The sequence below is a fragment of the Dermacentor albipictus genome, unplaced genomic scaffold, assembly GCF_038994185.2.
Source record: "Dermacentor albipictus isolate Rhodes 1998 colony unplaced genomic scaffold, USDA_Dalb.pri_finalv2 scaffold_44, whole genome shotgun sequence".
NCBI classification, from domain to species: Eukaryota; Metazoa; Arthropoda; class Arachnida; order Ixodida; family Ixodidae; genus Dermacentor; species Dermacentor albipictus.
In genome coordinates, this window is record NW_027225598.1 from 94,278 (window position 1) to 106,731 (window position 12,454).

At 49.7% G+C, this 12,454-nt stretch overlaps 1 protein-coding gene and 1 pseudogene across 10 annotated transcripts in view; both read right to left on the reverse strand.

The window, feature by feature from the left end:
- The window catches only part of LOC139052947 (THAP domain-containing protein 2-like), a 42,170-nt gene extending 37,542 nt beyond the window's left edge, over nucleotides 1-4,628 (reverse strand). For 6 of the 10 annotated variants that reach the window (XR_011510131.1, XR_011510133.1, XR_011510134.1 and 3 more), the window contains exons 1-2: nucleotides 3,871-4,628; nucleotides 1,729-1,810 (exon numbers count right to left, since the gene is read on the reverse strand). Coding sequence is in view for 1 of the 10 variants with exons in the window: in XM_070530094.1 (XP_070386195.1) it covers nucleotides 1,729-1,810; nucleotides 3,871-4,212 (424 nt within the window). In the remaining 9 variants the exon portion in view is untranslated. Of the gene's footprint in view, nucleotides 1-1,728; nucleotides 1,864-3,870 lie in introns of all 10 variants that reach the window. The other 4 variants (XR_011510136.1, XR_011510137.1, XR_011510135.1 and 1 more) reach the window with 4 other exon arrangements.
- Nucleotides 4,629-4,813: 185 nt separating this feature from the next.
- Nucleotides 4,814-7,942, reverse strand: LOC139052928 (uncharacterized; annotated as a pseudogene).
- Between the last annotated feature and the right edge of the window lie 4,512 nt (nucleotides 7,943-12,454).

Sequence of the window (12,454 nt, forward strand, 5' to 3'; positions counted from 1 at the left end):
TCACAAAAAAGCTCTTGGAAGACTGAAGCTTTGTTGAGAAATGTGTCAACTCGGACATTGCGCTAGTCAGAGGTTTACTTGAGCAGCTCAAGGATGACGTACTACTGGGGTATTACTTGTCATAGAGGAAGGTGAATGTCTTCGCAATGATCGAGCAGCTAGACATGCCCATGTTGTTTCTGAACCTCAGCACGCCCGAACTCCACAATGAGTGCCTGCTGAAAGTCAATGAGAGGGTCAAAGTTGCTGGCCGAGGAGAGTCATCCCAGAGACGATCCCATAGCCAGCTACCTGCAATATGCTTCACATAGCTCCGATTTTCACACCACGTGGGATCTGCATAATTTTTCTAGAAAAGCAAAGGCAGAGGACTAAAGGGATAGAGTTGGGGTCTGAAGGGAGGGTACCTGGTGGGTTTCTTGTGTGGAATTATGTGCAGAATGGAGTGCATTTTTGTCCCCTAGATCATTCATTCTCCATCAGCACACTTGCACTGTCATGTCCCTTGCCCCTTAATTCTTCCATGTGTATGCTCTCTTCCTCGTAATCTTTCTCGGGTGGAGAATGTCTCTCCTCGTAGTATAGGGGCTGGGGCAGCCCTTACGCATTCTGTCACCTGGGCCTGCGGTCCAACACCTGAAGGCCCACTGAACTGCCCAAAGTGTGCCCCTCCAGCATATACAGCAGACATTCGCCCTGTCACGGGTCTATCTATGAATGAGAGGTTATCAACAAAGCATAACCTCTGGCAAGCTACAAACAAATCAGAAAGACGGTTACAGGCGTAGTCGCCCTGTCACGGGTCTATCTATGAATGAGAGGTTATCAACAAAGCATAACCTCTGGCAAGCTACAAACAAATCAGAAAGACGGTTACAGGCGTAGGCTCATAGGCGATACATTTGCTAAGCTACTACTGCAATTTTTATGCCTGAAGGGCTTCCACACTTTAACTCAAATGAACATCAAAGCTACAAGCAAGCTTCACACACACACACACACAAAAATGCAGGAAACAATGCTTACCTTGTGTCAAATACCGAGAAGCTAAGAGGAAAGAGTGACTAGCGCAGTGCATATCCAGCTTTCAGCAATACAGTCACTGCATAGCTTGTGACCAGCGCACTAGGCTGACTGATGCATGTGTCAGCAGTTTGCGATACCACAAGACCACCACCCCCCAATTTCTTTCCTCTTGTTCCCTCAAGTGTTCACTGCGTGTTTCTTGTGCAGCTAGGGTCAAAAGCTTACAGAACGTGTGATTTCAGAAAAAAAGCTCAATATTTTTTACATAGCCTGCATTCTAAAAAATGATATGTAAACGAGTGCATGAGACCAGCACATTGTTGTACTGTTTTAATGGCTGCAAGGTGAAGCTGGGCTGACATTCGACTTGATCGCAGAACTTGCATACTGTGAACTTTTTACCTTGCCTGTATCTTGGTTGGCACTGTTTTACTTTATCAGACAACCCCTTGTCAGTTTTATGCTTACCATATGAGCTGCCAAACTTCACTCATTCTAAGTGAAAAGTGTTCCAGAATAAATAGCTTACCGCAAAGGTGGGAACGGCAGGAAGGTCTTTAAGATAAGTTTTACTAACCTCGCAATGACTTTGAAAGATCAATGAGCATATGTATTCAATACAAAATGTCCCAAAACCAGACTGATAATGACACAGTGAGACATCTATGCACCTAGTTACTACATTAAGAAATGGGCACTGACCTGTGCTTGGTGTACCACACATGTGAATGCAACTTCCACTGCTCCAGGAGTCAGTGCGTATGATCCCAACAGCAGTGCCAGTCTGCACGAAGTCATTTTGCACCAATGTATAGCTGCCTATAGCACAAATCTTTACTGCAATACATAGAGAAATATGAAAAAGCATCAACTGCAGTACTTAACAACGAAATGGCAAATGAATAGGCACATCTACGCATATACTTTGGAAAGTACAAACGATAGTGACAGCTGCAGAGATACCGCACCTCAGAATTATTAGAGTGAGTGTCGCAGGTGATGTGAATGCTTCGCATTTTCCTGAAGACTTGTAATGATCGCACAGCATTTCTCACAGAATTCACCAAGATTGCACAAAGCGTGTGGAAGCACTTCACTACAACCGAGCATCCATGGACTACTGCAGCCTTCTTTGACAAGTTGGCTGCAAACTCCTCACGCAACACATTTTTCAGAGGCACCATATTGAAGAAAGTGGCTGGAAGCAAAACACATCTTTTCAAATCCCCTTTGGTGTTACTTTGCTCCCCAAAGCAGCTTCAGCCTTTGGAGTGTCTGTTACAGGTTATCTGAAGGCGGTTATTGGTAATTTCAGCATGTAGCATGTCAACCAGTAATCAACTCCATGGTTGGTGGGCCTCCATTTTGCCAGAGAGCACCCCTCATTTTTGCGTAATGTGTGTTCTGTGTCTCTCTTTTGTCCTGTGTCGGGTGCGCTAGGCCTCAGGCCTTTAGTGTGATATGCCAGCAAGCCCAACACGCAACCTAATACCACCTTTTTTTTCACACATGAGAACACACTGGAATGGGTGTGATGCCCTTTAATGACTATCATCATCATCAACATCCTGGTTACGCCCACTGCAGGGCAAAGGCCTCTCCCATACTTCTCCACTATATATTGCCAAACAAATTCTTCTATATTGCCAAACAAATTTTTGGAAAGGACCTAGTAATAGAGATGCAATGTTACCTTTCCTCATTGCTCCTCAAGTCAATGTTTTCTCTCAGTGTTGGCGGCACCAATAGAAATGTCCTGCGTACTGCTCCTTTCTTTTTTCTTTCCTTTGTACCTTATGGAAACCCTTCAAGGTCTGACGAAGGTGTCCAAGAGCGACAAAGGAGTGATGACAGGACGAGCGGGATGTGTTTGTTAACTACTGCTACCCTGTTTGCCAGAAGGCCGGAGGAGCGTGCACAAGCTTTCCCTCGGGAGTAATGCATGGTTATGAACAAATAATCAATGGCTGTTGTACTGGCTTTGACATCGCTGATGGGGGCAAAAAAGAGGGTCCCTGAATACTGCAGAAGAGGGCAAGCAATCTATTATGCAAGATGGTCGGCAATCTTCCACATGCAGTGGAATATTCTTTGACCTACATGCTGATGGCAGTATTGTCAAATGATTGCAAATGTTTTCTTACCGCATTATAAAGAAGTGTTGCAGTGGCCCCTTAAGAAACACTTGTGATTATCTGTAAGCTACAGCTGCCTATTAGGTAAATAGGCAACTGTAAGAACTAGCTTCCCTTTCACATGAGTTCTCACACAATGTACAGTAACAGAAGGAAGTCTTGCCCTATTGTCCATTATGACTGACTACGACTAGCAGGGGTTTTGTGTTTGCTTTGTATGGCACAGGAATGCACGTTAGTGGCTTTACAGAACTGGGAGCAACATATCTTCCCGCGTTTAACTCTCTCTATGCTGATAGTTCAATTGGCAACTTAGAATGATAGTTTGCTACAAATTTTGAGCCACAAATTGAGATTTAAGCTTGGGCGTTACTTGCCTAAATTTTCTATACAATGCGACCGCTCCATGATGTCTATATCTTACAAAGGTTGCTACGCACGTGTTGCATACACCCTGACATACGACTGCACTATCAATAATTTTTTTTCTTCTGCTTTAGGACGATGACATATTTCGCTTCAGTTTCCTTCGAATTCTTCACTGCGCTCTTCGCAGTCTCTTTTCAACCGTTTGTGAGGACAAACGAATCAAAGGAAAGTGCTGCACATTGAGAAGCAAATATGAAATCACTTGTGCATGGTATAGTATGTGTATGAGTACCAAGAAGGACACAAAGCGACCCTACGAAGACGAGCGCATGAAACTTACCGCAATATTACGCACATTCGTTCCTGGACACGTGGACGGTGCAGTGATGAGTACTGCACCAGCAGGGTACAAAGTAGGCACTGAACCCTTTTTCAGGTAGTTTCGCCTCGTCGGTAGACCAAAGTCGGCGCAGTACTGCATGTTGTATAGGTAACAGTCCGACGAGAAGTGCAGGGAGCATACCTGACTGCGCCTTCCCGGCGTCCAATTGGTACCTCGGACGGCCTGCACGAACTCGGTCCAGGCTTTCCTTTGATCGTCGTCGGAAGGAAAGTAGTGAAACACAACGTTGTCGCCTTCTTTCTTGCCGCAGCTCTTCACAACACAATACCTTGGCGCCATGGAGAGTTGCTTAATGGCTGTACTCAGGCCATGCCAACTTTGTCGCAGGCAGGTCAGCCCGCTTTAGTTCTCAAAACGATGACCAGCGGTGACAACGCAAGATGCAGGTATGGACGCGGGGTATGGAATAATTCAAAGGTGGCAACGGCGGCAACCCGATGGCATCCGCAATGCAGTATTGCGCAATGTTTACCTCACAGAATAACCGCCCCCCTTGTTTACACGTTTCAACACAGGACTAGGTCAGTTTCGGTTCCGGTTGCGTCTGCGGGGATAACTGTAGCCACAACCAAAGTAACGTTGCACGTCACCTTCTGCAGCGTCCCTCCAGTTACGAGCAAAGTGTAAGGAAAGCGCCATTATATTAAGCGTAAGATAGAGAGCACAGTACGCATTGTATGCATTATATCTGCCTTGCCACCACAGAGCACTGCAATTCATATAATTGCAGCGACGCTTGAGAGAGAGAGAGAGAACAACTTTAGTGAAAATGCCTGCAGAGTCGGTTAGGCTCCCTCCACGCAGGGAGGACAAGCTTTCATCGCGACGCGGCCACTACGTCAGCCTCGTGCATTGTGCTCCTCGAGGTATGCGTGCCTCGCTACTTCCGGGGATCCGAGAGGGTCGCCGCCCCCTTCCTGGGGGTGCTGCTCCCGTCTCCTCGGTTTCGCGCGGTCGCTGCCTCTCTAGAGCTGCCGAGACCTGCTGGACGGCCTTGAGTTGTGTCTCTTGGTCATAGCTCCTCGTTGCAGCCTCTAGCTGCGGCGGGATCGTTGTCTTCTCGCTGGCTTCTCGCGGATTTATACTACAGTCCCAAAGGATGTGGGCCGCGGTGGCTCTCTCCTTAGCGCACAGTCTACACACGTCACTTGCGTACACGCTCGGACACACGTGCTTAGCTAGCACCGGGGTGAGCAGCGACCCCGTCTGTAATTGCCTGTATAGCACTGCCTCCTTCCGGGCAAGCCCCGGATGAGGTGGCGGCATAGTCTGTCTGTTAAGTCTGTACCACTTCACTATTTCGTTGAAGGTGGTCATCTTGTCCTTGGCACTGCACCGCGACCAACACTCCGAGTCGGCCGTGCTTGCAGCTGCGCGGTTGGTTAGTCCTCGCGCGGCTGAGTTGGCCGTCTCGTTGTGGTTCACGTTCCCGCGTTCCGACACGTCACTGCCCATGTGGGCCGGAAACCACTTGATCACCACAGCTCTTTTGTGTTCGATGTGTTCGGCCTTGCGCAGTATGCGCGCGGCCTCACTACATACCCTACCCTTGGCGTAGTTCTTCACTGCCGTTCGAGAGTCACACAACACTGTAGTGCATCCGGGGTCGGAGATGGCCAGGGCGATGGCCACCTCCTCCGCCCGGTGGGCCTCTCGAGTCCGGACGCTCGCCGCGGTCTTCGTTGCACCCGTCGATGCCCCGACAGCCACCACCGCGTATGCGTCGCTGCTCCCTCGATACTCCGCCGCGTCCACGTAGACGGCGCCTTCTTCTCTGGCGTGGAGGTCCACGAGAGCCCTGGCCCTCGCCAACCTCCGCTCCCTGTTGTGCTCGGGGTTCACGTTCCTCGGGATCGGGTAGACCCTGAGCTTTCTGTTGATGCTATCCGGTATAGGTACGTCTTCCTGCTGGTTGCCTTCCCTCGGCTCGAGGCCAAGGTCCCGCAGTATCTGTCTTCCGGTTCTCGTTTCAGAGAGACGCTCGAGTTGCGCCGTTCTCTGTGCTTCGGCTATTTCGTCCAGCGTGTTGTGGACTCCCAGCGCGATGAATTTTTCGGTACTCGTGCTCCCGAGGAGGCCGAGTGCCGCCTTATACGCCTTGCGTATGGTGGCGTCTATCTTGTTACGTTCGCTCGGCCTCCAGTTGTGGAAGGCGGCAACGTACGTTATGTGGCTAACTGCGAAGGGTTGAACGAGCCTAGTCAGGCTCTCCTCCTTCATCCCCGCTCTTCTGTTGGACACCCTCTTGATGAGTCTCATTGCCGCGGCCGCTTTGCCCACGAGCTTGTTGACCGTTTCACCGTTAACACGGTTTCGCTGGATGAGCAGCCCGAGCACTCGAATCTTCTCGACCTCCGGTATTACCTGTCCTCCCGCTGTCTTGACCGTAATCTTGGGACGCTCGTACTTGGCTTCCATATTCTTTCTTTTCCTGCCCGCTCCTGTTGGTGGAATCACCAGCAGTTCTGACTTGGCCGGAGAGCAAACGAGTCCAGACCCGCCCAGCTGCTCCGCGATGGCGTCGACCGCTTCTTGCAGCGTTGTCTCGATGTGTCCGTCGCTTCCTCCCGGTACCCATAGCGTAACGTCGTCGGCGTAGATGGTGTGCCGGACTCCCGCTACTCTTTTTAGCCGGTTGGCCACCCCGATCATCACGAGGTTGAAGAGTAGCGGGGAGATCACCGAGCCCTGCGGAGTTCCCACGCTGCCCAGCTTCTTCTCTTCGAGCTTCAGGTCTCCCGCGCAGATTTCGGTGGTCCGTTCCGTCAAGAAGTCTTTGATGTACTGGTAAGTCCTTCTGCCCATGTTTAGCCTGGATACTTGGGCCAAGATAGCCGAGTGCCTCACTTTATCGAAGGCGCTCTGCAAGTCCAGCCCGAGTATGGCTCTGTTGTCATTGGTGCCCGTCGTATCGTCGATGATCTCGTTCTTCAGTAAGATCATGGCGTCTTGCGTCCCGAGCTTCTTACGAAACCCGATGATGGAATTTGGGTAAAGCTCCGATTCTTCCAGGTAACGCTGCCACCTGTTCATGAGAACGTGCTCGAGGACCTTTCCCACGCACGAAGTCAGCGAGATCGGCCTGAGGTTCTCTATGTTGGGCGGCTTGCCAGGCTTGGGGATGAGGATCGTCTTGGCTGCTTTCCATTGCTTGGGCAGCCTTCCTTCTTGCCAGCACTTGTTGTAGAAGTTCGTGAGCGCTTCGATGGCCGCTTCGTTGAGGTTCTTGAGCGCTCTGTTGGTCACTCGATCGGGACCCGCGGCGGACCTGCCATTGAGACCCTGCAGGGCAACTCTGACTTCCCACGTCTGGATGTCTCGGTCTAGCGTCTCGTTCTCGTTGCCTTGGTAATCTGGGTGTCTTTCCGTGGGGGTGGTCGGTAGGTACTTGGCGTCCAAGCGCCTCTTGACCTCGTCCTCCCCGTGTTCGCAGATCGCCTTGTGTAGGATCCTGGCCAGGTTGTTTTGTTGGTGGCCCTTGGTCTTGGTTTCGTCGAGGAGGTGCCGCAGCATGTTCCACGTCTTGCCCTTGTGCATCTGTCCGTCGGCTTCGTTGCAGGCCTCGTTCCACTGTTGGGTGCATAGCACCCTGCAGTGGACCTAGATCTGCCTGTTGAGCTCGGCGATCTTCTTCCTTAGACTTCGGTTGGTTCGTCGCTTCTGCCACCTCGCCTTTATGGACTGCTTGGCTTCTATCAGGTGGGCCAGCCGACTGTCCATCTTGTCTATCCGTTCGTCCGTCTCCAGCTCTCTGGTGGCTCCTTCCGTCGTCTCAACGACGTTGGCCGCCCATTGCTCGATGTCTGTAATGTCCAGTTGCACCGCGGGTAGCGCCTTTCGAAAGGCGTCCCAGTCCGTAATGCGATGCTTCCTTATGCCGCTGTTGCCTTGGCCTTCGAGCGGTACGACGACCTCTACGATGTAGTGATCGCTGCCCAGCTCTTGGCCCGTGTTTCTCCATGTTGCTTCTCTCGATCCTCCGTCAGTTTTGACGAAGGTAAGGTCCGGAGTGGTGTCTCTCGTAACCGATGTGCCGATCCTGGTGGGAAAGGCCGGATCCGTGATTAGGTTCAGTCCCACATCGGTGGCGTCTTGCATCAGCTCTCTCCCCTTGACCGTCGTTCTGTGGTAGCCCCAGTCTTGGCTCGGAGCGTTAAAGTCTCCGCACACTACGAGCGTATTGCTCCCCGCGACTGAACTCGCTTTGTGGAAGAGTGCCTTGAATTTCTGTTGTCCGTGGGACGGATTGCTGTAGACGTTCACCAGGAAAGTGCTCTCCTTCCTCCTCTTTCCCGTGATTACTTCCACCTTGCAGTGTTCGATGGCGCTTCTGTCGATCGGTTCGTGTTCCATGAAGGTGATCCCTTTCCTAACGAAGGTGCAGACCCCTCTGCCCTTGCCCTTGGACGTGTCCCTTTTGCTCGGCGGGCTGTCGTGCGACCGGTAGCCCGGTAGTCTCGGCGTTCCTTCGCTGTGTGTTTCCTGAATCATAATGACGTCTGGTTTCCTCGTTAGTTGCTGCAAGTGTTGCTGCAGCACCGCTCTCTTGCCGGTAAAGCCATTGCAGTTCCAGTGCCAGACCAAGAGGTCTCTCACTGGTGGTGTGGATGCTGCTGTACGTGCGGTCCCGTCCATGATTGCTGCAGTTTGGCGATGATCTGTGCTTCCATACCTTGTATTTGTGTCTGTATCTGCGTCTGCAGCTGTGCTTGCATCTGCGCCATCATGTTCTGGATCGTGCTCTGTATGTTTGTTGTCATCTGCTGAACTGTTTGCGCTAGCCCAGTGAGGCGTTCGTTGGTTACCTTGCTGGTCGCCTCAAGACGGTCGAGTCTGTCGTCCTGTTTTTCGATTCTCTCCATTATCTTTCGTTCCTTGGCGCCCTCTATGGCTCTCCTCTTGGGAGCCGGTCCCGCCTCTTTCGTGGCTCTCGGGTCCACCTCGACCTCTGGTTCGTCCTCGGTTATCTCTTCTTGTTTCCTCTCTTGTGCGGGCTTCGGCAGCAGCTGTTGCTGTTGCTGCAACGCAATTAATGTCGTTAGCTTCTCGTTGATTTCCTTGATGGTGGCGTCCTGTTCGGCGATTCTCCGCTTTAGCATCTCGTTCTCGTCTCTCAGGGCTTTTACCATCCCGTTCTCTTCTTGGATCGTCTTCGCGGCGTTTTGCGCTGGTGGTTGTCTCTTCTCTGCCTTGTTTGCCTTGACTGCGTCGGCCCAGGCGACTCTCTCCCTCGACTGCGACTGCGACGGTCTGTGTTGCATCCTGTGTATAGACAAATTTCTCCGGAAGCCCAACATTGTAGGCGGGAGAACGTCTTTGTCCTCGAGATAGATGGTCAGTTTCGTTAGGATAACGTGCTCCACGAGTTTGGCCACACATGGCGTGAGTGAAATGGGTCTCAGGTTCTCCAACTGGAGCACCCTGTCCTTGAAGCAAAAGAATTGTCTATCGGAAAGGAACTCTTCTAACCAGGCCATATATAGCGTGGAACAGCGTAGTTTGCTAATATAGAAATTAAAATTCTGTGCTCAATCATTGTCATGTGCTTTTGCAATATTTAAAGTTACCAAAGCTGACATCTCCGGATAGTCCTGCGAATCGAATGCGGCTTTCTAAATCAACGAGAGCTGACCATATGGAACATTGAGGCCTAAGTTTTATATGTCTCGAGCACAGAATACCCTGGGAAGAAGTGCACTCATTAAGTCGGACATGGATTACTTTTTCTGTTATTTTGACTAGATTCGATATGTAACGGCAATTGGCCGAATGTTATTCAAGAGATATCCTAGCTTCTGATACTAAGCGAAGTCGACGCCAAAATGCGATTTTTCTGTAAAATTTGTGCAAGAACAGTGCAGCGGTGAGCGCAAAATGCTTTTTTTTTTTTAACACGCGCAGCCAAATAGTATCGAAGGTGATACCTGGCTTGTTACTAAGCGTCGCTGCAACGGAGGCAGGAGCGCCAGCTGCAGCGACGCTTAGTAACAAGCCAGGTAGCACCTTCGATACTATTTGGCTGCGCGTGTTAAAAAAAAAAAAGCATTTTGCGCTCACCGCTGCACTGTTCTTGCACAAATTTTACAGAAAAATCGCATTTTGGCGTCGACTTCGCTTAGTATCAGAAGCTAGGATATCTCTTGAATAACATTCGGCCAATTGCCGTTACATATCGAATCTAGTCAAAATAACAGAAAAAGTAATCCATGTCCGACTTAATGAGTGCACTTCTTCCCAGGGTATTCTGTGCTCGAGACATATAAAACTTAGGCCTCAATGTTCCATATGGTCAGCTCTCGTTGATTTAGAAAGCCGCATTCGATTCGCAGGACTATCCGGAGATGTCAGCTTTGGTAACTTTAAATATTGCAAAAGCACATGACAATGATTGAGCACAGAATTTTAATTTCTATATTAGCAAACTACGCTGTTCCACGCTATATATGGCCTGGTTAGAAGAGTTCCTTTCCGATAGACAATTCTTTTGCTTCAAGGACAGGGTGCTCCAGTTGGAGAACCTGAGACCCATTTCACTCACGCCATGTGTGGCCAAACTCGTGGAGCACGTTGTCCTAACGAAACTGACCATCTATCTCGAGGACAGAGACGTTCTCCCGCCTACAATGTTGGGCTTCCGGAGAAATTTGTCTATACACAGGATGCAATGCTCCAACTTAGGCATCAAATTGTAAATAACACAAGTCGGAACACCAAAGCTATCCTAGGATTGGGCCTAAAAAAAGCTTTTGACAGTGTTACCCAAGAAACAATATTAAAAAGAATAAATGAGCTAGGCCTAGGCAAGCGAGTATACAATTATATACGAGACGTCTTTACTAACCAAAAAGCAAACATTAAGTTAGGAGACTAACTCCGAAGAAGTACAGATCGGAAGCGCAGGTACGCCCCAAGGTTCAGTGATATCACCGATGCTGTTTAATCTGCCTTTGATCGGATTACCAGCAAACAAAGAGGAAATCAATGGCTTCAATTATACCATCTACGCTGACGTTATCACTCTCTCGGTGCACGATGCCAACGATGGCCAGGTTCAAAACACATTACAACGTGCAATAGAAGCAGTTGAACAATATGCCTTGCAGGAAGCGGACTGGCGTGTTCGGCAGACAAATCTGAGCTGCCCATTTATACACCATCGCGACGTGGCCGAAAATCACGCTTTTACGAAAAACGAAACAATCTGGAAATTCACCTAACTACGGCGGTTGGTAGGCCAATACCAAAGGGTGACAAGATCAGAGCATTGGGCCTCACCAGTGGAAGTGACGGCTACAGTGGAGAGACCACACGCAAATGAGACAATATAACACCTCAAATGATGCGACTACTTAAACGAGTAGCCAACAAACATAGTGGAATGAAAAAAGGCCATCTGCTTAGACTAGTCCAAGCGTTCGTAATAAGCAGAATAGTATACGTGGCATATCGCATCTACGATGACACTCGTCAGAAAGATACAAATTAGGATGCTTAATCAAAAAATCTACAAGCAAGCACTCGGACTCTCCATCACCACCAGTAACGATAGACTACTGCAGCTATAGGTATACACAATTCATTGGATGAGCTAATCGAGGAACAACGCAAAGCACCAATACGAACGCCTGTCCAAAACTAAAACAGGTAGGCAAATATTGGATCGCCTAGGTATAGGGTATAATACCCAACATGGACGTCAAAGTAGATATACCCAGACACATCAGAGACAAGATAACCGTCTCTCTAATATGCAAGAAAGTGCATCCCGCCCACCGTATCAGGGTAGGCGGGAAAGCAGAGCACGCTATATGCAGAAGAAATTCGGTACCAGCAAGAACACCACACTTGCAGACGCAGCTTGATACAGACACAAGCGCGCCTACACAGCAGTGGTGATAAATTACGAGGGAAAAATGCGCGACGAGCGCTACAGCCAATAGGCCACACGTAGAAACCACAGAGGAAATAGCTGTCGCGTTAGTGCATAGTACAAACAGAAGCGGACGCAATCATCAGCGATTACCAGACGGCGATACGGAACTTCGCCAACGGTCGAATCTCCCCAGAGCCACTAATACTCCTCAACTTAGCTAATAACCACGACAAAAGTGTCGATCTCATCTGAACACCCACTCACACACTACCAGACGGTAGCAATGAGGCGGTGCACCACATGGCTTGCGATCTTACGGACCGAGGCTCGGTTAGCTCAACACCTCATACTTGTATATAGGAGGTGTTGGTTAGCCCCGCCTCACCGACTACAGACGAGTGGGAGTGGGAACATCGAATTGCCAGATTTCACGAAATTACACAACACTATAGACTGCAGAGGCGCACATATATTCCCGCCGCCGCACCTAAAGTTAGGCAAAAATCAGCCTGTCAAATGGCGCCAGTTACAAACCAAATCCTATCCGAGTCCAGCTATCATACACCTAATACACCCAGATTTATACACCACTGACAAGTGCAGGCATTGCCATTCTAGAGCCACCCTAGAACATATCCTATGGGAATG